The sequence below is a fragment of the Carcharodon carcharias genome, chromosome 13, assembly GCF_017639515.1.
Source record: "Carcharodon carcharias isolate sCarCar2 chromosome 13, sCarCar2.pri, whole genome shotgun sequence".
Lineage (NCBI taxonomy): Eukaryota > Metazoa > Chordata > Chondrichthyes > Lamniformes > Lamnidae > Carcharodon > Carcharodon carcharias.
Window position 1 is genome coordinate 118,056,399 of NC_054479.1, and position 27,610 is coordinate 118,084,008.

Sequence of the window (27,610 nt, forward strand, 5' to 3'; positions counted from 1 at the left end):
TGTAACCCCAAGATCTAGAGTTCAAATCGCACAATGGCAAACTATGAAACAATGTAACTTCATCTGAAACAGATGGAAAACGGGTTTGTACTTGAAAGAGTTACAAGCGTAATGGATGTCCCGGCTCTCAGCCAAGCCTCGTTATGTGGGTGGAAGGGTAGAACTTGGCATGGGGGCATAAGGGGCCATAGGGGATGGGTTGGAGGTATTATGGGGAATGATTGCAGGGTGAGGGATGAAGAGCCTTATTTATATTTCAACTGGATGAAGTGCCATTGCACCTTTTAAACAGCTCCTCCGCACCCAGTAGCCCCTGTATGTGGCCGCCTCCAAACTTTTTCCTGGGCCAGCTGGCCCCTACTGCAGCCCACAACCGCCATCCCCGCCAATGGATATCCTGTCTTTGCCAGCACTTTCTCCTAAGGCGAGCGGGTCAAGCCAGCAATTGCCCCGACTCTCCCACTACCCACCTCAAGGATGAAAATCCAGGCCTATACTTCTACATTTGTGCACCTCCGCCCCCCCCCCCCCCCCCCCCGTGCAGCCATGTCTCCCTAAGTGCTGTGGGTTTGTTTCTGACTGCATTCCCAAGGAGTCATCATCCTCCTGGATTATGGATTATGAGTGTCACGTGCTCAGAGAATTCCAGCACCATCTGCCTGGTGGTCACTCACTCATTCTCTTTCTGAATGCAGTGTAGGTGCAGGGTGATCAGCTCATCAAACGTGCCATGCACAAAACTCTGTGACCTCCCTAGTGAGTTCAAGCAATTGGCAGTGTTTCCTGCATACCTTATCGTGTGCTATTGGAAAATCAGTATAAATCACCAATTGCATTTCCTTTATCCACCCTCTTTGTTATTTGTTCAGGATTTCTGTAAGGTTTGTCAAACACAGTCTGCATTTTGGAAATCTATGCTGATTGGTGCTGATTATTTTTCTTCAAGTATTTAATAATTTTATCCAGTAGATTCTATTAGTTTACCGACTGACATAAGATTATCTGGCCTATAGATGTTTGTCTTATCCCTGCTTTATTTTTTTTAAAGAGCAGCTCACGTTTGCTACCCTCCAGTCCCTGGTTCAATCATCCTATTTGAAGAAATTTGAAAATTTGGGCACCAATACTAAAATGGCAGTGAAGAGAGAGAAAGAGAGGTGTAGCAGCTGAGAAATCTAGAAATACTGATTTCCTGGAGGTCCTACCAAATTGAAAGGCTGGCCTGCTTTCGCAGCCGGGGGATACAAATGTTAAAACTCAACACAACTAAACTTGGGGGCACACATCCACATTAAAATGTTTAACATAGGAACCCATTTCTGGAGAGCAGGTTAATCACCAACCCCAACTCCCAACCCCCAGCCAAAATCATAAATGGGCAGGTTGTGGTCGAGTTTTGCATTTTTTGCAGTTCTGCAATTTCAGTATCCACCTTTTCTGTCACAACCAAGGCAAAAGATTTATTTAGTATTTCACTCACAAGTTTGCTTCATTTTATCTCTTTGCATCTCACTTGTCTTGACTATGTTCAGTGGCCCAAATCACACAACATTCATCCAACTTGTCTCACAATAGAAATACTCTCTCTAAACCTTTGCTGCTACCTCTCTCTCTATTCCCCTACTGCCTCTTCAAAAGCCATCTCTTTGGCCACGCCTTCATTTGCTTGCTTGGTGTCTTGTACATGCCTGAGTGAAGTGCCTTGCATCAGTTTAGAATGAAAATGGTATTACATAAGTACAAATGAGTGGTTACTGATGTCTTCAGGGACACAAAATTGGAAATATCATTGAGCCTGACAGTGGGAGACAGTTGAATATTTAGAGTTGCAGTATCTGAGATTAATCATTTTGCAGTAATATTAAATCAGCTCCCTCACATTTTATTGTAGGTAGTAGTTCCTCCACCCAGCTAATTCTCCCGATAGTGTCAACAACATTTGCTATTTCAACTAAATTATTTTCTAAAAATGAACAGAATATGCTTAAATTAATTCTTTAAACTGATTTTGAGGTTCAGCTGATGATATTAACATTCCCTCTATGTATCTATATACAGTGAGAGAGCCTTCTACATCAAACTGGACAATTTTCTCCACTATAATACCATGGATAATTAAAGTTAAAAAATCTGAGATCTTACTTCCATACTTGCATCATAAGCACAGGCAATGAAAATCTGTTCTTTTTTCACAGCTTTTGCTTTTGCACCTTTTAATTTAACTTTGATTAAATCTCTGATTGACACTATCAGTTTTCATTTTGATGGTGAATATGTCATGCTGACATTTCTGGCTTGCGTAAGATTGTAATAAAGATTACACTTGAAGGTAGGTCATGGCTCATCCTAACTATGTGATCTGCAGTCATGGTTTTAATAAACCGGTTTTACAGCATAGACCATCTCATTAAATTAATTTTGCTTTTACTTTTTGTTTTGTAGATACATGTCTAAAAGCATCGACAGATTTATTTACATATATTTTGTAACCTCAGAGATAAGCCATAAGCACTAGTAACATAGATTCTTAGATGTTTTACTGCGATAAACATGACAAGCTAGAATTATTGCAGTTTCACATCCAGAATAATCAATGTGCCATTGCTGCTGCAAAATTATAAAATGGAGAGTAAGCAAATATACAAGGAAATGAATAGTTCTTTATATATCCTGTAAAGTTAAATCACTCCACAGTATGAATCTTCAAGGTGGGAGAGGAAGGAATTGAGCATGTTGGAACATTAAACAACTGTGGCTACAAAAACAGGTCAGAGGCTGGGAGTTTTGTGGGGGGTAACTCACCTCCTGACTCCTCAAAGCCTGTCCACAAGGCACAAGTCAGGAGTGTGATGGAATACGCTCCACTTGCCTGGTTGAGTGCAGCTCCAGCGACACTCAAGAAGCTCAACACCATCCATGACAAAGTAGCCACTTGACTGACACCCCATGCACCATCTTAAACATTCACTCCCTCCACCGCCGATGCACAGTGGCAGCATTGTGTTGCATCTACAAGATGCCCTGAAACAACTCACCAAGGCTCCCTCAACAGCACCTTGCAAACCTGCGACCTCTACCACCTTGAATGACAAGGGCAGCAGATGCATGGGAACACCGCCACCTGCAGGTCCCACTCCAAGCCACCCACCACCATAACTTGGAACTATATTGCCATTACTTCACTGCCGCTAGATCAAAATCCTGGAAATACCCTTCTTAACAGCTCTGTGGATGTACCTACATTACATGGACTGCAGTAGTTCAAGAAGGGAGCTCACAACCACCTTCTCAATTAGGGATGGGCAATAAATGCTGGCCAGCCAGCCTGCATCCTGTGAACAAATAAATAAATGAAAAATAAACAAGTAAATAATTTGCTCACCTTCCTCTGAATATCAGTAACCACTGGAGAAAGAAGAAACAACATGTCAAAAACTTAGATAAAAACTGATTAATTAGGATGTTTTTATCGATATATTTTATTAAGAAGATATAATCCTGTTATTGGAGATTATTTTAAAATAGTTAGTGGTGTTTGTGTCTATATATGTGTGTTTGTTTTATTTGGATTAAAGCTAGCTGGTCTAGTGGCTTTGGTGTACAGAAGAGAAGTAGGTTTGAAATGGTAATTAAATAAACATACGGTAGAATTTTCCCCCCATGGGGGCTGTGTTGTGCGGGCACGGATGTGATTGGTGCCCCGATCGGCTGGGCACCGCCATTTTATTTGGGCGGGCCAATTAAGGCCCGCCCAGTGTGACGTGCACCCGGAAGCGCTGTGTGGGCAGGGGTGGGGGGGGATGCGGATGTGGCGGGCTCCCTGAGCCGGGAGTGAAATCTCCCTGAGGCACAGACAAAGTTTTAAGTTTTAACAGTTCTATAAAGTGTTGAAAAAACGTTTATGACATGTCCCCTCATGTGAAACTGTCACATGAGCTGGGATATGTGCATTAATTTCAATAAAAATTTTTGAGAAAATTTAAAATCATTCATGAAACCTCATCCCTCTGGTGGATGAGGTTCCGTGAAAAATGCAAAGGCGGCCTGGGCTCTTCACCTGCCTGCCGACCTTAAGGAACGGCAGCTCCGTTAATTATTTTAATTGTTAGTTAAATAGCCTTAATAGGCTTTTGACAGTTCGCGCCCGCCGAACTGAAAACCTAAATGACACACGGAGATGTCACGACGCACACCCGACGTCACCCCCGTAATTTTACACTCAGCAAGTGGGTCTCGGGAAGTTACAAGGTGAAGTGAAAAGGGGGCAATTTGCATTTTTTTATAAACCATTCAAAAGAATGTGTGAAATATCACACCTAGCCAGAAGAATCTAAACAATGGGTTTATTTTTTCCCCAAAGCGACACTAATATAATTGGTGCCACAAAAGGGGTTTTATTGTTAGAAAAGGTTAAAAAAGCCTAGTAATTCAATGAGAATTTGTATTCAAAGAGGAAAATTTGTATAAAAGAAGAAAAGAGGAGGGATTCTAAGATCTAAAGCCTCCAGCCTGTAAGCCTCAAGTCGCTGTCTGCAAGGACACAGAGCTGAAAGAAACTCATTTTGAATTTGACTGTCTAGGCTGTGCTTTGTCAGGGGTCTGTTTAAGTCTATGTGTTTTACTGTTGCCTTAATGGAGGTGTAACTAGGGGTCAGACTAATTAGGGGATTTTTGTAGTTATTATAGTAGTAATTTTGTAGACATATGTATGTTCTTACAATCTTTCTTGTATTAATAAATGTTTTAATTTAGTTTTTATAAAAACCTCTTGAGACTCCGTGGTCTTATTACTACTGAATTCAAAGCCTGCATCTTGAAACATACAAATTGTAAAATAGGTTATGACCGTTGTTTCAAGTTTCCCTCTGGGATTTGAACAACTCGGCATTTACCATCGGCTGTGTCATCATAATTTATTTATCCTTCTTGTATTAAATTGGATGAAAAGATAATTCACTGCATGGATTTGGTCGTTATCCTGTATAAAATAAATTACTCTTAGTTGTTGACCTACTATGTAATCTGGTGTATATATAAAACTGATAAAAACATTTCAGATCTGCTTGTAGTTAAATGATTAACTGGATACTAAAAACTTGAATGAAGGCAGAACCTATCTTTATTATGGAGAAGTATGCTGTGAGTAAGTATCATTGGAGAAATGTTCATCTGCTTCTGTTCCATATGCAATGGTCCATATTACAAAATCCTGTTTGCAAGGAATATGTGTGAACATTTTCCTTCCATGTTCCCCCAGAGATCAGTGTTCATGTCTATTCCATCTAAATGATATAAAGGCTCCTTTCACTGACAGAAGTAAACGATCAAGCAAAAGATGTTTTGGCAATCTGGCTAATTCCCAATTGATGGGAATAGAGTTCTATTGTCTTGTTTGGTAGCAGCATTACCATGCAGTAAAACGCAGCTATTGTTTTAGTGGCTAGAATAGCAAATATAGACTAGAAATAAAATGCCTATAACTGGAAAGGTGCAAATATATTGGTTTATGAATTAATATAGTACAGTAAATTCAAATACTGTCAAAAGTAGCTGAAGATGAATTGAAGTGAATACGGAGGTCCACCATGCACAATTTAGGAAACTGTATCTACTGATGTGCCATAAACATTCCAACTCATAAAATGATATTTGAATTTATCTTATGGTAATTAATTTAGCGCATTTACTTTTATTTATTTGAAAATTGTTTTGTAGAAAAGATAGGACTCAACTACAGTGGTTATAATGAATTAAAATGATAAAAGCCAACATTTATTCCATCTTATTTGAATGGCTATGTTTCCAATATTAGTGTGAAGGTATTTGTTATTGGAAAAGTCTGAAAAAAACTATTACAATACCTTTCCTCTCTGCTTCTTTGTAGCTGTAATGGATCAACCAAAATTGTTTGATATTTTCTAAACCATGCCCTCCCTGAAAAACACATGGGACTAAACAAATATGCCTGTCTCTTGGAGAAAAAGTGAAAAGCTCTAGAAATTCCATCTATGTGGAGTAATTATATGCATTATCTGTTAATTCCTTTCATTGTCCCCTGGTAGTTGTTTATTGTTTTATTTTAATGAAATAATGCCTATCCTTACTCATTCCCATAAATTTACAACCTGAATCATTTCATGCATGCCAATCTGTGTTAGTATTTATCTATCTTTATCCCAGTCATTGTTTTATAAAACTGTCCACTTTCTCTCAGTAATAAATTTACAAATGCAGTACTATTTAAACTGATCTCTCTAAATTAGTAATAATTTACAAAGCATTAATCTTCTCTTTGAATTGTTTTGATAATTTATATAAAAGAACCACATTGCAGTACCAAACTGAATCTGTTGTCAGAGATGTCACCATCGATCTGCACCTAGTTTTGAATCCTCATGAGGCATCTAGAGCTGAAAACAGGCAAATAAATTAAACAGTGGAACTCTGCATCAAAACCCAGATGTTGAATAATGTAGGGTGCCTTGTACCTCAAGTGGTAGGCACACAACTTTAAACAGAAGATTTTAAGGTTACCTATCATTGCATGCTTAATTTGGTTGAACGAGCTTTATTTGTTCTCAACTAAAATGGAGGTAAGTAATAGTCGATTCTGCAAAGAGAAAACACAGCTTCTCTTGTACTGCTCTCTTCTTGTCCATCTTGCTGAAATTAAAAGTTAATCCCAATATGCCCTTCTAGTGTCCCACTACATGTGCATTATCTCACACCCAGGCCAGGCACATTTCACCCAGCTGTCCATTTATGTCAATTTTTCTAACTTCCTCCATTAATTAACCTCATGATCCCTTTGAATTTGCGCTGAATGTTCTGTAGGTCAATGTCAGTTAGAAACTAGGCTACAATTGACCACCTATCAATATAAAAGCAAAATACTGTGGTTGCTGGAAATCTGAAACAAAAACAGAAAATGTTGGACACACTCAACGGGCAACATTTTCCCCCTGTTGGGGGGGGGGGAAGTGCAGGAGTGGGCATGGGCGGGCAGCCTTCCGATCGGCGCCCCCAATTGGGGGCTCACTGCCATTTTTTAGTGGGAGGGCCAATTAAGGCCGCCCAGCATGACATCCACACGGAAACACGTGCGCACAGGGGCGCTCCAATCTCCCTGAGACTAAGTGCTGCCACAGGGAGATCGGTTCCCAAAGTGAGAAAGTTATTCTTTCGAAATTTCATTTACCATCCATGTCCCCTCATGTGACAATGACACATGAGTTGGGGCATGAACATAACTTTAAGTAAAAGTTAATCTTCATTTTTTAATTCAGTCATAAAACCTCATCCCGCCCATGGATGAGGTTTCATGCTTCTTTAGGTGACCACCAGCACTCCCGACCTGCCCGCCAACCTTAAGGAGTTCCGCCCGACGTCATTCCACGTCATTTCACGCGTCGGCGAGCAAGCCTCACACCACTCGCCAACGGAAAAATTCTTGCCAACAAGACAGCATCTGTGGAGAGAGAAACAGAGTTAATGTTTCAAGTCCATATGACCCTTCTTCCCTCTGACCTGCTGAATTTTTCCAGCGTTTCTGTTTTTGTTTGACCTATCAATATTGTTTGATTTAAAATTAAAATTGACAATTAAAAATTAATTGAACAAAACAACAAATAGAAATAATACTATGGAATTGCATTGAGACCAGCCTAGACCTGTTTTACATAAGAAACTTATTGCTAGAAAACAGAAGACTTTTATGCCACCTGTGCATCTATGTATTTAAGAAAGGAAGAGGGGAGAAACAAAGAACTACAGATGTGTCTAACTTCAGTTGTGAAGCTACTAGAATTTATCATCAACAACAGAGTGATTGAGCACTTGGGCAAGTAAGAGCTGGTCAAAGGGCATCAGCATGGATTTTTCAAAAGTACGTCTTGCCTGACTAAAATGTTCTCCTTTTTCCTCAAGAAAGGATTTCAACTCACCGTGGTTAACTGGGCTCTCAACTGTGTCTGACCCATTTCCCGCACTTTTGCTCTCACCCTTGCCCCCTTCGTTGCAGAACCATGATAGGGTTCCCTTTGTCCTCACTTTCCACACCATCAGTATCCACATTCAAAGGATCATCCGCCATTTCCGCCACCTCCAGCATGATGCCACCACTACCATGCCCTTGATATCAAGGCAATATTTGACCGAGTGTGGCATCGAGGAATCCTAGAAAAACTGGAGTCAATGGGAATCAGGGGTAAAACTCTCCACTGGCTGGAGCATTCATCTCAGTCCCAGGAGATCACTACAGGAGTTCCTCAGGGTAATGTCCTAGGCCAACCATCTTCAGTTGCTTCATTACTGACCTTCCCTCCATAAAAAATCAGAAGTGGGGATGTTCGCTGATTATTGCACAATGTTCAGTACCATTCGCGACACCTCAGATACTGAGGCAGTTCATGCCCATATGCAGCAAGATCTAGACAATATCCAGGCTTGAGCTGATAAGTGGCAAGTAACATATGCACCACACAAGTTCCAGGCAAAGACCATCTCCAACAAGAGAGAATCTAATCATCTCCCCTTGAAATTCAATGGCACCACTATCACTGAATCCCCCATTATCAACATCTGTGAGCTACCTGTGAAAAGAAACTGAACTGGACTAGCCATATAAATACTGTAGCTACAAGAGCAGCTCATAGGTTGGGAATTCTGTAGAGGATAACTCACCTCCTGTTTCCCCAAAGGCTGTCCACCACCTACAAGACACAAATCAGGAGTGTGATGGAATACTCTCCACTTGGCTGGGGAGTGCAGTTCCAACAACACCATCCAGTACAAAGCAACCCACTTGATTGGCACCTCATCTACCACCTTCAACATACACTGCCTCTACTGCAGCAACTCACCAAGGCTCCTTCAACAGCACCTTCCAAGTCCATAATCTCTACCACCTAGAAGGACAAGGGCAGCAAATATATGGGAACGCCACCATCTGAAAGTTTCCCTTCAAGCCACGCACCATCCTGACTTGGAGCTATGTCACTGTTCCCTCACCGTTGCTGGGTAAAAATCCTGGAACACACTCCCTAAAAGCACTGTGGGTCTAACTACACTACATGGACTGCAGCGGTTCAAGAAGGCAGCTCACCACCACCTTCTAAAGGGCAATTGGGGATGGGCAATAAATGCTGGCCTAGCCAGCGACGCCCACATCCCATGAAAGACTAAAAAACACATCTTCCCTTCCCTTGAAAGCATTCCAAAGGGACCATTCCTTCCACAGCACCCTGGTCTAACCCACAATAAACCCCAAGATCTTGTTCCCTTCCCACAATATCGTCCCATGCAATAGCTGGAAGTGCCCTTTTACCTCCTCTTTCCTCACTGTCTAAAGCCCCAAACACTCCTTCCAGGTGAAGCAGCAATTTATGTGTACTTTCAATTAGTATACTGTATTTGCTGCTCGCTGCTCACAATGTTGTCTCCACTACATTGGGGAGACCAAACACAGATTGGGTGACTGCTTTAGTTTACAAACACCTCTGCTCAGTGTGCAAGCATGACCTCGAGCTTCCGGTTGCTTACCATTTTAATTCTCCCTGCTCTCACGCTCACATTTCTGACCTCAGCTTGCTGCAATGTTCCAGTGAAACTCAATGCAGGCTCGAGGAACAGCACCTCATCTTCCTCTTAGGCACTTTACAGCCTTCTAGACTCAACATTGAGTTCAACACTTTCAGACCATGCACTCTGTGATACTGTTTTTTTTGCCATATGCCAGTCTGAATCTTGTTTTTCCTGTTTTTGCTTTCAGACAGAGCTGTTTATTATTCTGCCATTTACACTCTGGACATAGGCATTGTTTCTTTACTACAACCTTTACCACTCCCTTTGCCTTTTGTTCCATAATGGGAGGCGATTGTGTATTGGTATTGTCACTGAACTAACAATCCAGAGACCTAGGGTAATACTCTGGGGACCTGGATTTGAATCCTGCCATGGTGGAATTTGAATTCAATAAAAATCTGGAATTAAAAGTCTAATGATAACCACAAAACCATTGTTGTAAAAACCCATCTGGTTCACTTTAAGGAAGAAAATCTGCCATCCTTACCTGGCCTGGCCTGATTCCAGACCCCACAACAATGTGGTTGGCTCTTAAATGCCCTCTGAACAAGGGCTGTTAAGGGGCAATAAATAAATAGCGATGCCCACAGCCCATGAATGAATTTAAAAAACCTTTGTCCCATCTTCTACCCTATGCCAGACCTTCCCTTTTATTCTTCCTTCCCCCCCACCACCAACCCCTTTCAACAGCATAAAACCCATCACATTTCTGCCTTCCTACAGTTTTGAAGAAAAGTTCATATTCAACTCAAAATGTTAACCTGTTTCTCTCTCCACACATGCTGCTAGACCTGTTGAATATTTGCAGCACTTTGTTTTACTTTGGATTTCTAGCATCTGAAGTATTAATGTTGATAACTAACATCAATTTATCACTGGTGAAGACTTTCTGCGGTGCTGATAATAGCTGAAAATATTGCTGTTGCCTGTCTGAAGATAGACATTTAAGTATACGTGCTGATTACAGATAAGTTTGAACATCTAAGAATATACTCTTAATTGAACATTCAGGAATGTATGAATGCACAGCCTTAAAGTTGGCATTTACAGTGAGAGATAAAGAGGATCACTTCCATGAGAAGTGGCAAGCTTTTCTAGACTCCTATGTAAGTAACAACTTCATTCTCTGACTTTCTTTTGACTATCTTTGCTAAACAGCAGCATTTTTAGCTGACAGTCAGCATTTCAGCTGTAGTTTCAGCTTGCTAGTATTTCACAAGCAAATTGGCTTTTCTCACTAAGGTTGTCAGTATCAATCATTCAGATTGTGTGGAGGGCAGAACTGAAAGCTTTTAGAGTCAAGCAATCGGGTGTTACTTTCTTTCACTGTTGGTTGCGCACAAACCTAAGGCAGAAAATTCTTTAGATAACATGTTGGTTTTTGAGAGTGATTTTCAACCACTGGTCCCTGGTGTCTCACCTGAAAAATGGGCAGCCAACTGTTGAAATGGTGGGGGTGTGAGGACAGTGTGTGCAGGGGGCACCTATTCATGCCAGGCAGTGACCAGCCTTAATAGCAGTCCTTAAATAGACCACTAATGGCTACTCAAGAAAAGGCCTAGAATTGGTGAAGGAATTTTTGTGGATCCAGGATAAGCAAGAGTGCTCTATCTGGTCTGTGGAATTATTGCAGTCTGCTCTCAGGTCCGCACTTGCCACATTCTGGGACCTCCCAGACCTGACATCCCTTTAATTGCATTCCTAAAATTGCCGAGATGCAGTGGGATGCTGACTGAATATCGGCAGCATCCAAATGTGGCACGCACCCAAAAATGATTCTAACATCCTGGCTGCTCTGCTAACTTTGTACTTGTTTTCAGAAGAAGTTAAATTTCCCCTCCACAGTCAAGGGTGTATATTTTGTGTGCTGAAATAAGTTGCATGAAGCGAATAAGCCACTAAATACAGCTTTCAAAAGCTATTTCCCTCAAAAGGGCCATTTTTTTGATGCCTGGCACTTATCTTACATGAAAGTTTATTTTCCTCAAGTATGGCTGTGTCAGCATTTTTGAGTTAACGTGAACACATTTGATCATTCTTTACAGAACTGCGTAGGATGGAAATCAAGAGGAGTGCATTTGAAGCATATGATGTTACTTCATTTTTAAAAATTACACTGAAATTCTCAAGTTTCAAATTTTATTGCAGTGTACAATTGTACTGTGAATTATTGGCCTGTTTAAGGGTGAATTGTAGCATTTAGTGTGTTCTGTAACTTCAGAATCCATTTTTAGTTTGTTGAAATGCTTGCATTGAGGTATCTTTGACCACATTAAAGCAATCAACATCCATTGGGAAATGTGAGGTCCAACAAATCCTTAGGACCTGATGGCCTACATCTTAGGGTTCTAAAAGAGATAGTGGATTCACTGGCAATGATTTTCCAAAATTCCCTAGGTTCTGGATTGGTCCCAGCAGATTGGAAGTTAGCAAATGTAACACCATATTCAAGAAAAGGAGGAGAGAAAAAACAGAACTCCAGGCCAGTTAGCTTGATATCAGTTATCGGGAAAGTGTTGGAATCTATTATTAAGAAAGTCTTAACAATGCACTTAGAAAAGCATTGTATGATTAGAATAAGTCAATATGGTTTTACAAGTGGGAAATCCTGTTTGACAACTTATTAGAGTTTTTTGAGGATGTAAGCTGGAAGGGTAGATAAAGGGGAACCAGTATATGTAGTATGCTTGGATTTCCAAAAGGCATTTGATAAGGTGCCACACAAAAGATTAAGGGCTCATGGAGTTGGGGTGATACATTAGAATGGATAGAAGATTGGTTAATGGACAGAAAGCAGAGAGTAGGGAGAAATGGGACATTTTCACATTGGCAGGCTCTGACTATTGGAGTGCCGCAAGAATCAGTGCTGCAGCCTTAACTATTTACAATCGATACTCATGTCTTAGATGAAGAGACAGAGTAATGTATCTAAGTTTACTATTGATACAAAGCTAAGTGGGAATACAAGCTGTGAGGAGGATACAAAGAGCCTACAAAGGGATATAGACAGGTTAACTGAGTAGGCGACAATGTGGCAGATGAAGTATAATGTGGAAAAGTATGAGGTTATTCACTTTGGTTATAAGAATAGAAAAGTAGAATATTTTTTAAAAAGCTTGAAACTTGTAAATTTTGATGTTCAGAGATACTTGGCTGTACTTGTACAAGGAACACAAAAAAATAGCATGCAGGTACAGCAAGCAATTAGGAAGGCAAATGTTGGCCTTTATTGCATTGGGGATTGGAGTACAAGAATAAAGAAGTCATGCTACAATTGTACGTGGTTTTGGTGGGACCACACATGGAATACTGTATGCAGTTTTGGTCTCCATGTTTAAGGAAGGATATAACTGCATTGGAGGCAGTATAGCAAAGGTTCTCTAGATTGGTCCCTGGGATGAAAGAGTTGTCCTATGATGAGAGGCTGAGTAAATTGGGGTTATATTCTCTAACGTTTAGAAGAATCTCACTGAAGCATACAAGATTATGAAGGAGCTTGACAGGATAGATACTGAGACATTTTTTCCCATGGTTGCCGAATCTGGAACATGGGGCACAGTCTCAGGAAAGGTACCAATCATCTAGGACTGAGTTGAAGAGAAATTCCTTCACGAATAGGATTGGGAATCTTTGGAATTCTCTACCCCAGAGGGTTGTAAATGTGCCATCATTGAATATGTTTAAGGCTGAGATAGACAAATTTTTGGTCTCTTAGGGAATCAAAGGATATGGAGAGCAGGTGGTTAACTGGAGTTGAAGCCCAAGATCAACAATGATCTTGTTGTATGTTGGAGCAGGCTCAATGGTCTTCTCTTGCTGCTTTTTCTTATGTTCTTATGTAATAATCAATGAGCGTATATATGGATACAATATCATAAACTGGAGATGATTGAGTTCATCTTAGAGCACACAATTCAGTTCCCTTGTCTGTTTCGGGAAACCGTATTTGTTGTGCATGGTTTTGTTTTTTTAAAATTGTAATGTATATCAAGTTGTTTTTGCAGGACAGAAAATTACAGGGGCAAAACAGCAAATCAGCTAACAATTGGTGATAACCTACAAACACATTCTCATGGACTTTTGTTGTTCATTCATGGTTTGTGGGCATCTCTTACTAGGCCAGCATTTATTGCCTAAACCCTAATTGCCCTTGAGAAGGCGGTGGTGAGCTGCCTTCTTGAACCGCTGCAGCCCATGTGGTGTGGGTGCACCCACAGTGCTGTTAGGGAGGGAGTTGCAAGATTTTGACCCAACGACAGCGAAGGAAAGACGATGTACTTTCCAGTTAGGATGGTGTGTGGAGGGGAATTTTCAGGGGGCGGTGTTCCCATGTGTCTGCTGCCCTTGTCCTATAAGATGGTACTGGTCATGGGTTTGGAAGGTGCTGTCTAAGGAGGCTTGCTGAGTTCTTGCAGTGCAGCTTGTAAATGGTGTACACTGCTGCAACTGTGCATTTCTGGTGGAGGGAATGAATGTTTGTGGAAAGGGTGCCAATCAAGTGGGCTGCTTTGTCATGGGTGGTGTCAAGATTCTTGAGTATTGTTGGAGCTGCACTCAACCAGGCAAGTGGAGAGTATTCCATCACACTGCTGACTTGTGCCTTGAAGATGGTGGACAAGCTTTGGGGAGTAAATATAAGTTTAACATGCAATACTTTCAACCTTTAGGCTATATACAAGACAGTGATCAATGGATTTTTGGGTACTGAGGGAATTAAGGTACATGAGGATATTGTAGGAAGGCGGAGTTGAGATCAAAGATCAGCCACGATCTTATTAAATGACAGAACAAGCTTGAAAGGCCAAATAGCTTAACCCAGCTTCTATTTCTTGTGTACATCAGAGCATTTTCTTTCAACCTTTAGGAGAAGTCTTAGTAGCCTCCTAGTTTGGATTTTCATTTTGCTGTATCACGGAGCACTATCTTTCCATATGATACAATCCCATAAGCAGTTCCTAGCCACAGTCTCACTTGTCTGGTGTGCTTAACTTTGCATTGCAGCAGTGACCACACTTCAAAAATACTTGGCAGATGGAGTATAATGTGGAAAAATGTGAATTTGTCCACTTTGGCAGGAAAAAAAATGCAGTATAATATTTAAATGGAGAGAGATTGCAGAACCTTGAGGTACAGAGGGACCTGGGTGTCCTGGTGCATGAATCACAAAAAGTTAGTATACAGGTACAGTAAGTGATTAAGAAGGCAAATGGAATGTTGGTATTTATTGCAAGGGGAATGGAATATAAAAATAGGGGTGTTTTGTTATAGTTGTACAGGGTATTGGTGAGACCACATCTGTGTACTGTGTATAGTTTTGGTTTCCATATTTAAGAAAGGATATAATTGCATTAGAAGCAGTTCAGAGAAGGCTCACTTGACTGATTCCTGGGATGAGGGGGTTATCTTACGAGAAAAGGTTGGACAGATTGGGCCTGTATTGGTCTCCTTATTTAAGGAAGGGTGTACTTGCACTGAATGCAGTTCAGAGAAGGTATACTAGACTAATACCTGGAATGAGCAGATTGGCTTATGAGGAAAGGTTGGACAGGCTAGGCTTCTATCCACTGGAGTTTAGAAGAGCAAGAGGCAACTTGATTGAAAGATATAAGATCCTGAGGGATCTTGACAGAGTGGGTGTGGAAAAGATTCTTCCTCTGGTGAGAGAATCTAGAAGTAGTAGTTAGAGAAATTCTCAATCTTGGTTGTGAAGAAGACACTGAAACTAGGATGCTTTTGGTAGAGACTGTTTATGCAGAGCTTACTTCTACACTGTAACGCAATCCATGTCAGTACAGGCTGACTCTTCTTTATATACACAATTGAGTATAATTAACTAATTCAATACCCAACTCCTGTTCACCTTATTATTTTATTACCTTAAGCGACTGGGTATTTAACATCCATCAACAGAACCTATTAAATACTAACACTAGGGGTTACTGTTTAAAAATAAGGTGTGGCCCATTTAAGACACAAATGAGGAGAATTTTTTTCTCTGAGGGTCATGAGTCTTTGGAATTTTCGTCTTCAAAAGGTGGTGGAAGCAGAGCCTTTGAATATTTTTAAGGCAGAGCAAGATAGATTCTTGCTATCTGAAAGGTTATCATGGGTAGGTGAGAATTGGAGTTGAGATTACAGTCAGATCAGCCATGATCTTATTGAATGGCGAAATGGGCTTGAGGGGCCAAGTGGTTTATTCCTGCTTCTAATTCATATGTTTGTATGTATGTTAGTGTCCATTGGAATTTAGAAGGATGAGAAGCGATCTTATTGAAACATATAAGATCCTGAAAGTACTTGACAGGGTGTATGCTAAGAGGATGTTTCTCAAGTGGGGTAATCTAGAACTAGGAAGAACAGTTTAAAAATAAGGAGTCTCCCATTTACTACAGAGATGAGAATTTTTTTCTCTCAGAGGGTCATGAGTCTGTGAAACTCTGTTCACCAGAGAGACCGGTGGAGGCAGGGTCATGGAATATTTTTAAGACAATGGTAGATAGATTGTTGACGAACAAGGGAGTCAAGGGTTAGGCAGAAATGTGGTGTTGAGGCCACAATCAGATCAACCAAGATCTTATTAAATGGCAGAGCAGGCTCAAGGGGCTGTATGGCTTACCCCTGCTCCTAATTTGTATGTTCATATGTTCATTGGCTGTAAAACACTTTGGGACACCCTGGGATTGTGAAGCGCGCAGTATAAATGAAATTTCTTGCCTTTTCTTTTTCTTTCCTTTATTATATTATAGGCATCCTTTTGCTATTTTAGTGTTTATTTTAAATGTGTTAACTCACTCACAAACAGGTATCTGTTTACATAAGAGGTAAAAGATTGTCGTATGAAACATTTGTTTGCTATTATCACCAATGGTAATTTCTAAGCTCGTGAGCCAGGTTTTCATGAAGGAGACAGGTACCAGAGTCAGGAAAATTCCTGACTCTGCAAATTTGTCTCTGTTAAGTAGGCTCCCGCCACCATGTTTTTGTTCTGGGGAGGTGGGGGTGGGATAGATTTGAGTTCACCATCTCTGGAGGCAGGCCTGAGGCAATAACAGAAGCAGGTGGCTGACAGGTTCAGCAGGTTGGGAGGTCTGTCTCCATTTACTAGACATCAGCCCTGTTGTAATCATGAATGTCAGGCCTTCAAGCTCTCATCCCTCACCCTGTCACCCACCCCCATACCTCTCACACCCTCACATCCCCTTAATGCCACCTTATGCCTCTATGCCTCCCATATATCATCCATAACCAGACACCCAGTATCCACAATGGAAAGACCTCAGGCGCCATGTATAGTAATGGACATGGGTGTGAAAAAAATTAAACCTTTAAATCGAGCTGTCACTCAAATTCACCACAATTCACACTGCATGGATAAAAAACCCCAGACTAATTGAAAAAAAAAACACCATTTTTAAATGCCTCCAGACTGACTGGCCTGACTCAGCGAATATCCGAGCCCATGTATTTTAAAAATTGGAATGCACAGCAGGTTCATCACTATGGACATGAGGCAAAGGCATTAATGTTTACTGTGGTTTCTCTTTACAGTAAATTCTGTAACTTTAAAAAAAAACCTTGCAGTTAAACAGCATCTTTCATGACTTCAGATCATCCCAAAGCCATGGGCATTTTTTCTGTCCATGTTTAAGGAAGAGAGGACTTCCACTTAATTTCTCATCTAAAGATGACACTTTCAAAACTGCAGTGCTTCCTCAGCACTACCCTGAAGACTCAGCCTTGATTATGTGCTTAAGTCAAAGACTAGGCCTTGGATCCTTGATCATCTGACTCAGAGGAAAGAATGCTAACATTGAGCCAAGGTTGACACCTTTAATTTGATATTATTGACCAATTCATAACCCTCCTGAAAATAAATATCATTCATTTGAACTAGTTTGATCCGTATGCTCTCATTGTAGGTAATCTGCCACGTGCCTCAGGTAAATCATTGTTTGTGGTAAAGGACAGATGGAATAGCGAATTAGTTTTGTATTGTGAACATACAGGGCAGAATCTTTTGGCTGGCAGGGGAGCGGAGCTGGTCCGTGCCACCATTTTACGCAGGCAGGCCAATTGAGGCCCGCCCAGCATGAATCACGGCTCCCAAGGACAGCGGGAGTGGGCAGGCGGCGGCAGGACTGCAATGACCGCTGGGTCCAATGGCAACCCAGTGGCCTGTTTTAAAAAACTATTGCATGACGTGTTGCGGCGCACCTGGGTCCAGTATTGCAAGCACTTCAACGACCTGTTGCACTCAGGAAGGGTGAGTACCATGTTGGCATTGGTCACTTAACCCAGCAGGTAGGCTTTCCCCCCAGTGCCCACCCAAGTCTGAGTGTAGTGACTGCGGTGAATCATTGACGGCATGTGTCCTTCGCTGGGTGGGCCTGTAGATTTTGCCCATGCCGAGGTCACCCTGAGAGGGTGATGAAGAGATGGTTCTGCCCCTGCAACATGTGGCACACTGAGACTCACATTACTGTTTTGGGGGCAATCTGGAGGATCTGCACCTAAGCACAGGGCTGGAATTCCAGGACATGGGCTGAAATTTGCCATCGGCGAGCAGGGGGCGGGGGCCGCTCAGCGACTCGCAAAATGACGCAGGGGGGACGTCATTTAAATTTTCAGGAAGGCGGGGGTACAGCAAAATCAGCTTTGTGCCTGCCAACCTGTCAATGGCCAATTGAGGCCATTGATAGGATAATTGAAACAATTAAAGGGCCTGCCCGTCCAACCTTAAGGTTGGTGGGCAGGCCAGGAGCCCCGGCGGGTTTCTGAAAAAACATGAAACATCATCCACCAGCGGGATGAGGTTTCATGTAGGGTTTAAAAAACTTTTTAAAAGTTTTAGTGATATTTATTAACACGTCCCATCTCATGTGACATTGTCACATGAGGAGGACATGTTAAGGAATTTTTTATTTTTCTATTAATGTTTGTGCAACTTTCAGCGATCTCCCTGAGGTAGTACTTATCCTCAGGGAGATGTGTGCTCTTTCGTGCGCATGCGCGAAAGAGTGCACTCTTGCATTTGGGGAATCCCCCTGCCCGCACAGGGAGCGCATAGCGCTTCCCGCTGGGCATCACGCTGGGTGGGCCTTAATTGGCCCGCCCACTTAAAATGGAGACAGGGCCCGCATCTCCGGTGGGAATCGGCACCCCGCCCACCGGAGATTGGGTGGGGCCCACCCACCGGGTGGGCAGAAAATTCTGCCCCATGTCAAAGTCAGGGTGATGACATGCTGGAAGGGGAGCTTCAAGGTGGTGTGGCACCGATCGATCTGCTGTCCTCCTCGCTCCACGTGTTTGTGCCTCCTTGCTATGGCAGGTTAGACCATGTGGTGCCTAATGTGATGTAGATAGCATTTGGCCAAGGGGGTTGGCGGGGCTGGGGGGGTTGACAGGCCTAGCATCTTTGTGTGAGTGTTCGGTGAAAAGACACTGGAGCCCTGCAGTGTCCCACTCTGGTTGGGGTTGGCTGTCCGTGAAGAGAATCCGGGTACAATAAGCACTAATCAATGCTCTTCTCTCCTTTTCAGGTGAAGAATGCACATAGTGCAGCCGAGTGGGTGAGGATTGGTGGTGGGCTGGCATAGTTAGCGTTTCTCAGCCGCTTCGAGCAGGAGGCCCTCGATTTGGAGAGGCACCATGCACCCAGATCCACTGGTGTTGGTGGTTGGTGAGGCTGGTGTGCCACAGGCAGGTATGTTTGCCCAGTAGTGAGGTCACTATTGTTCTCCCAACAGCCATGGCAGTGCTGAATGTTCAGTGATTGAAGTTTGCAACATGGCTTGTCCATTGCTTATGGAAGGATGAGCGCATAATGATCCGGGGGACAGGGATGCATATTGACATTGTCTCCACGTTAACTGATCCAATGTTCTTGTTCTTCCTTTCAGCATCACCGGAGCAGGGCTGGGAGGAGGAGCAGCAGAGGCCCCCTCTCACACCTGAGGGCCCTGAAGTCTCACCAGCATCACACCATCTCTGCCAGGCAGGCACCAGCGCAGATACTAGCACCTCGGTGGGAATTCGAACATTGGCTAGTGTACTGGGGCACAGCAGTGAGGGCACTTCACAGTCGCTAGAGGAGCTGGCAGAGACAGAGAGTGCCCATAGCACCAGCAGTCAGAGGACTACAGGGGACCAGGCACATGCTCAGTCGGAGCTTGATGCTGTGCCTGTGGAGTTGTCTGCGATGCAGCAAGCGCAGGAAATGTGGCTGGGTGTGCAGGAGCATTGGGGGCGATACGTAAGGCTATGCTTGGCTTGGTGTCCATAGCGGAGGAGTCTACACAGATGATCGCCGAAGAAATGAGCCTCATGTCCGAGTGCCATGCGTCCTCCATGGAGAGAGTGGCGACTCTCATGGAGAGGCTCCTCCAGGAGACCCATCAGGGCTTACTGGGGATGCATTCGGACCAGCAAGCCCTCATATCGGCATTGACCTCAGCTAGTCAGTGCCAGTGTGGGAGATGGTCTGGGCACCAAGTTTCCCAGCTCGCTGCCCATCCATCAATGGTGAGCACAGTTGCTTCGACTTCATGTCGGTGCAGCAGCTGCCTGTTGTCTCTGCGGGCTCCTCTCAGGGTGCTCCAGATGAGGGTGGCATTTCCTCCACCCCTCTGCCATTGACTGTTGCATCAGGCAAGGCTGTGACGACTGGGGAGATGCCAGTTGTAGAACTGGCAGCTCCCTCTCAGGTGGGGTCAGCACAGGCTCCACGGGCCAGAGGACGACCGCCAAGGTCATGGAGGCCAACAGGACAGCAGAGTTAGCAGCCTGTCTCATTTGCCACTCCCAGCGAGGGATCAGCATCAAGATGTAGCACCCAAAAATGTAAACATAAGGCATCTTAGGCACACCATGGGTTTATCACTGGTGCTTTTGAGTTGGCCGGAGATGAGGTCTTTATGAGTTGGTGTGATTTTTAACACTTTTTCATTTTGTTTCGTTAAGTTTCTTTGGTTGCAATAGTAAATTCAGACATGTCACTATGGCTGAGGTTGCCTCTTTTATTCTGCAGGTGGTTGGTTTCCAATAATGTAATGAGTGTTTTGTGGGACATTCAGCTTTATTAACAAGGACCTTAGTTAATGTTCCTAACCAGGCAGATTTTTCACTCAGGTCTCGAATATGGAGCACACGGCTCAGGCTTGTCCTGGAGGTCCATATGTGGTGTGCTAGCTGAAGGTTCATTGGATTAAAGGCTCCCGGGTGTCCCTGCCTCCCTAGAGTATGCCCGGGTCAGCATCTACCCCCTCAGCATTTTCCTGTGCGTGCTCATCCTCGGACTCACTGCTGGACTCATTGTGTGCAGCCACAGCCAATGCGTCTAACACAATCTGGGGGGTATTGGAGTGCGTCCCCTAAGCAGTCCAAGCATTGGAAGTGCATCTTGAGAAGACCAATAGCTCTCTCCACCACAGCCCTTGTGGAGGTGTGGCTCCTATTGTATCACTGCTCAGCTTCTGTTCTTGGATGGCAGAGAGGCATCATGAGCCACCTTCTGAGGGGATAGCCCTTGTCACCCAGCAGCCATCTATCTAGCCGAGCTGGAGCACTGAAGAGCCCCAGCACCTGGGAGTGTCTGAGGATGTAGGCATCATGGGAGCTGCCTGGGTGCCTTGCACAGACTTGAAGAATCAGCATCCTGTGATCACAGACTGTTTGCACGTTCATGGAATGGAAGCCCTTCCTGTTGACAAAGGCACCGGGCTCACCTGCTGGCGCCTTGATGGCCACGTGTGTGCAGTCTATTGCACCCTGGACGCGGGGGAAGACAGCAATGGCCGCGAAGCCTCTAGCTCGTTGTGTCTGGCTTGCCTGGTCCCAACGGTAGAGGATGAAGGTCAATGCACACCTGAACGGAGCGTTTGTAACCTGCTTGACACAAGTGTGGACAGCTGATTGGGAGACACCGCAAAGATCGCCCACCGACCCCTGGAAGGAGCCAGATGCATAGATGTTGAGGGCAGCTGTGACCTTTAGAGCTACTGGCATGGGGTGTCCACTCACACAGTTGGCAGAGATTTCAGGCCCAATCATCTGACAGATATAGTTGATGGTCTCCCTTGAGGGACAGAGCTTCCTTTGGCACTGCACCTCAGACATATTGAGGTAGCTGCTTCGAGCTCTGTATACCCTGGCAGCAGGATAGTGCCATCTTCTGCAACCCCTTCCGCCTTGGACTACCTCTTGGCCCTGCACCCCTTATGCCTGCACCTGACCTCCCAACGGTGGCTTCCCTGAAGGCTGAATGTGCACTCCTGGCCTTCTCCCCCTTCTAGCCCTCCTTTCCTCCTCAGAGGAGGTGCCTACAGAGGAAAGTTCAGCTCCCATTCCCAGGCTAAGGGAAGGCTTCCTGAAACATGCAGGCCCAAAAAAGATCCCTCACTGCAGAGTGCTGACCTGAAGTTTGTGAGTCCAGACCAAGCAGCAGGTATGCGTTTTGAAGTATTGCAGCTCACACAGGCAAGCATCAGTAGCTTTGAAACATTAATATTTGACAGAGTACACTCGCGACCCCACTGAGCCCTCCTATCCCGCCTGTGGATGAGGTTTATACAAATGTGTCCTGCCCGTGCGCTGACCCGAAGATTGCACGGGCACCGAAAAATCGCGGTCTATTGGCACCTGAAGGGCCTTAGGTGGCCCATTAATTATTGGTGGGCACACATCGGTGAACATCGCGCACCTGCCCAATAAAATATCGCGATGGTGCACGGTAATATCGGGATGCTTGCCTGATGTAACCACGCATCATTTTACGTGCGTATGGGGCCCACTCCCATACACCAATGGGAAAATTCTGCCCTAATGAACTCCAGGTTGGAAATATTACAGGTGCATGTTCTCAAATATTTCAGTTTAGAAATTGATGTTGAATTTTCAGTGAAAGGCCTAGAACCTGTAATATTGCATAGAAATCCATACAGCTGAATTCATTTATTTTCATAACTAAAATGGAGTAGCCCTTACAGAAGAATTTTTTTGACTGGAAAGGTAGAATTTCATAACGCATCAAATACTCACGTCACCTTTAGTAACATTAGTGTATTTTGGATTTTAGCCCTGCAATAAAAATGATTAACTGTTGGGTGTGTCTGTAGTTTAAATTATGCAAAGTCCCTGTCCTGCTAAATTTCAGTTCATAACCCCTTGTTTTTAGTTGCACCTTCAATATGGTTTATATTCTGGACTATTTTGAACTGTTACTCCTTTAGTTTTATAGGTTGACATACATATCTGACTTAAGGGCCTGGATTTTGCAATCAGCAGTGAAACGATGGTACTCATTACTGACCCTGAAGAAAACTTGGCGTGGATTTCACCTTTCATGAGATTAATTTCATTCTGGCATCAGTTCAAAGAGCTCTCTGGCACCCAAAAACAGTCATCAAGCAGAGTAGGCAGCCAATTACACCAAGGGCAGAATTTTCCCGTTGGCAATTTGGGGGTGGGGCCCACTCGCCGATGGGAAAATGATGCGCAATGATGTTGAGAGGAACCCCTGATGTCATCCCGCTCCATTTAAATTTTTAGGAAGGTGGGCGGACAGCGAAATCAGCTGTTTGCCCACCGACCTGTCAATGGCTAATTGAGGCCATTGACAAGATTATTAAGCTCATTGAAAGATCTGCCCGTCCAACCTTAAGGCTGGCGGGCAGGCCAGGAGCACCAGCATGCTTCTGAAAAAAGATGAAACCTCATCCACTGGCAGGATGAGGTTTCATCGCAGTTTTTAAAAAGTTTATTAAAGTTTCACTCATCTTTATTAACATGTCCCATCTCGTTTGACAGTGTCACATGAGGGGGACAAGTTAATAATGTTTTTCTTTCTCAATTTTTAAAGCTTTTTAAACATTCGGCACTCTCCCTGAGACAGCACTTAGTCTCAGGGAGCAGTGTGCTCTTTCACACGCATGCGCAAAAGAACGCACTTTGATCGATGGGCATAGCGCTTCCTGTCGGGCAGGCCGCTGGGCGGGCATTAATTGGCCCGCCCATGTAAAATGGCGGCCGGCCCCATTTCGGTAGCGGAGTTCAGCTGCCCGCCCGCCACCGAGCCTGTGGGGCCCGCCCACCCATCAAGGTCAAAATTCTGGCCCAAAAGTACTTTCACAGATAGCAAACTAGGAAGTAAAATGCACTGGCTATGCTTCACATTTAAATATACTTTACAGAGAAGTGGAATAAATGATTGGGTCATACGCATGGGGCTGAATTTTGTCCTTGGCGAAGCAGGCGGAGACGGTCAGGAAGCCAACTGCTGCTCGCAATCAGCACTGGACCGCGATTTCACACTGGCGGGCCAATTAAGCCCCACCCAGCGTGAAACACAAATGGCAGCACTGAGCACTGCCTGTGCGGGGGGATTGGGAGGAGGGTGAGCGGGCCGAGCGTAAACTTCGCGCATGGGAAGGGATGAAGAGATATGTTTAAAAAAAAGTAATGAAACATCCCCTCATGTGACTCTGTCACATGAGCAGGGACTTGTCATTAATGAAAAATTAAAGTTTTTATTTTATTTTAATTTGCTTTTGGGAACCTCATCCCACCTGTGGATGAGGTTTCCAAAAAAGTGGAAAGACCGCTTGGCCTTTTCACCTGCCTGCCAACCATTAGGTTGGGCGGGCAGCAAAAAATTTAACTTAATTGATTACTTAATGGCCTTAAGAGGCTCTTTAATTTTCGGCGGGCATACTGCTGGCTCCAGCATGCACCTGCCGACTGAAGTATTTTGCAACTCCGTGTTGACGTCTGCATGCTCAGCTAATGTCAACGCGTCTTATTTCATGCTCGAGCGTGCCAGGTGTGTGCCCAGCCGCTGAGCAAAAAATTCTGCCCGTGGGATTAAGATAGAGGATAAATTATCATAAGTAAGCATTAAAAAAATTAAAATGTGAATAATTTTTTATTATAATGGAGAAATTTGACATTCCACTAATAAAAAATTAGTCTTTGAGGGTCAGAACGGTTTTTCAGCAGTAATTATTATGCTGTTAAAATCTCAGTTACACCTCTTTCAACAAGGTGTAACTTTTCACGGGCATTTACAGTGAGACTAATAGCATAAAAGGGTATGTGCTCATGAGTTCAATAATATCTACTTGGTGCGGGATTTTATCCCCCCCCACCCCGTTTTGGCAGGGGGGGCATAAAATCCAGCACACCACCATCTTGCTCATCCCGACCCATTTCCCTTAAAACTACAGGTGGGTTGGTGCCAAAATTGGCAGTCCGCCTGACAATTTTTTTTAAAAATGGGCAATTAAGCTTGAATACTATGCTGTCCTAGTCTCTCCTACTAATGGAAACATCTTCCCCACGTCCACTCTATCCAGGCCTTTCAGTATTCTGTAAGTTTCAATCAGATCCCCCCTCATTTTTCTAAACTCCATTGAGGATAGACCCAGAGTCCTCAAACATTCCTCATATGTTAAGTCTTTCATTCCTGGGATCGTTCTCGTGAACCTTCTCTGGACCCTCTCCAGGGCCAGAACATCCTTCCTGAGATACGGGGCCCAAAATTGCTCACAATCTTCTGTGAAATCACTGATTGCAACACCTGTACTCCCACGTTTAACTGTGCGGAGTCCAGAAGTTGCTGGAGTAGTGATGGAAAACGCTAACCGTTTTACTGTTATTACAGCTGCAAAATCCAAGCCAAGGAATCCATCCCCTTTTCCTTAGCTCCCTTTTTCCTTTTCCCTTCCTTTGTATCCAGGTTTGGGTGAATATATTGTTTAAATTTGGAAGCATGTTACTTGTGCACTTTATTTTTCTGTTAGGAATGGGTGGGCTGGATTGGAAGAAAGCTAAGAGTCGCTGATGACGGTTTACCAAATTCATTAGAAACGTATTGCAGAAATTTAAGGCACCTGATCAAGCAAATAAGCCCCAAATCCTCGAACCAATGGAAACGTTCACACAGATAGGGAAAGAGAACAGCTAAATGGAATAGGGTCACCCACAGAGTTTTGTTTTACTTTATTTATTTTTAAGAAAAGGATCTGGGTAAACAGAAGCATGGAACACATCTTAATTATGAGTAACTTCCAAATGAAGCAAAAGAAGGTCCATGTTCCTTGTGGAGCATATTCCCAAAGAATGAAACATAAAATAGCTTAAGACAAGTTTTGGACTACTGCAACATTTGGTAGTTTGAGAGCAGTAGCTTCTTAATTAATTTAATTTATTTCAAAGTGATTTTTTTTCCTACTGTCCATCATCAAATCTACAAGATGCTTTCCAGCATATATTTGATACTAAAAATTATGTATAGTTTTATTTACATATTCTGGTTAAATATATATATTTTTTAATTGAATTTGTTCAGTTTTGAAGTACTGCTGTTCTTTGTTGTTACTGCCATTTTATTTAGTGAGCTCTATTTTAGACATGTTAATATTTTAAGTTGCTTTGCTATATATTCCGTTTTAAATTGAGATTATTTAACACTCTTGAATGTGCCAAATTTGTGGTTCTGTCTAACGAAAGATATCCAACAAAGCTGGATGAATACTTTGATGATTACTTGTGGGTATGTCCTATTTCTGCTTGGGCTGATTATCTGTTTCCTGCAACAGAATCTGGTGAACACAAAGACAAAAGCACTGATGCCTCAGGTGAGATTTTTTCACATCCTTGTGCTGCGCCAGTCTATGGCCTTACAAAGGGAACAAGAGAAGATTCCGTTTCAGAAAAGCAGACCAAACTCGAGGATGGTGACGACTTGTGTCCATTGCCCGAGAACTGGGAGATGGCATACACAGAAAAAGGCGAAGTCTACTTTATCGAGTAAGACATTTTAATCAAATTCTTATGAAACTTCTAGATGAACATTTTTAGTTAACTTGATTTGGAAATGTTCTATCCCAGTTTAACTTAAAATTATATAGCTAGTTAAAAAGAGCTGAACTTGCCAAAACTACAACTGCCTTGAACAATTTCTGTTGCACCTCTTGTTTAGCTAATTAGATTGTGTATGTAAATTAAATGTATTGATTGCAATTTGACTTGAACAACCAATTCTTTAAAAAAAAGGCTAGAGCTGTTTGTTTTATTCTTAGCCATAACACCAAAACAACATCCTGGCTTGATCCACGTTTAGGTAGAAAGGCAAAGCTCCCAGAAGAATGTAAAGATGATGGTAAGTAGATCTGCATTTCTTCGTTTAACATGTGTGCATATTCTTTTTAAAATTCAGCTACCTTTCTTTAGATTTGATAGTTGGAGAGTGCATCCTGCCGCTGAATGATAGTTAATGAGAGCAGCTAAGACTGGGACACAGGTGACCTTCACTGCTTGCTGCATATTTGTTCTTCTCCTGCCCAGTGATATCAGCTGCAGCAGTGTAGAAACTGAGCTTGTCTTTTTCTGTACCTTGGAGACTGTACGTTAACTTTGTATTTCTGATTTAAAATTGAAGGAGACAAGCTGCAATCTGGAAACACTGGACAGAAGCTAGGTACTGTAACTTTAAGTAATTTTCTTGTTTTATTCTCAAAATAATACATCTTTTCATATAGCCATTTTATTTGATTTTAGTGGAGAGTTTATACCTTCATATTTCTACATTTCCTCTAGTGTAATTTGTTTTAATTTCATGAAAACATTCACAAAAGCTGTTTTAAGTTAGTGTTAGGAAAGGGATGTCAGTGTTATCTACTACTTGTATCTTATGTTCTGTTTTAGTTGAGAAACATGTCATCTAAAATATAAATATAGTTCATACAAATATGCAAAAAAAATTGTAAAATGATCAGCATTTCCTTTTATCACAAAGCAAAAAAAAACTTAATTGAAGATGAATAATCTCCTACAGGAAAAAATAAATATTTGTAGGGAAAAGCGCTTTTATCTGAGGTTGGTGCATACCAAATGAAGATATAATGCAGAATACTTGTTATGTGATCTTAGAATGGATTACTCTTAATTTTCAGAGAAATTTGTAAAATTCATCCTAACTTATTATTTAAAGCATGCATAATATGTATAAACTGATAATTCTAAGGTAGGTTCT

At 42.8% G+C, this 27,610-nt stretch overlaps 1 protein-coding gene across 1 annotated transcript in view; it reads left to right on the top strand.

Annotated features, from left to right (window-relative positions):
* magi2a (membrane associated guanylate kinase, WW and PDZ domain containing 2a) overlaps window positions 1-27,610 on the top strand; it is a 961,431-nt gene that overhangs the window by 713,747 nt on the left and 220,074 nt on the right. Inside the window, exons 5-7 of the mRNA XM_041202174.1 lie at window positions 26,175-26,385; window positions 26,658-26,737; window positions 27,017-27,055. Of these exons, the coding sequence (XP_041058108.1) occupies window positions 26,175-26,385; window positions 26,658-26,737; window positions 27,017-27,055 (330 nt within the window). The remainder of the gene's footprint in view (window positions 1-26,174; window positions 26,386-26,657; window positions 26,738-27,016; window positions 27,056-27,610) is intronic.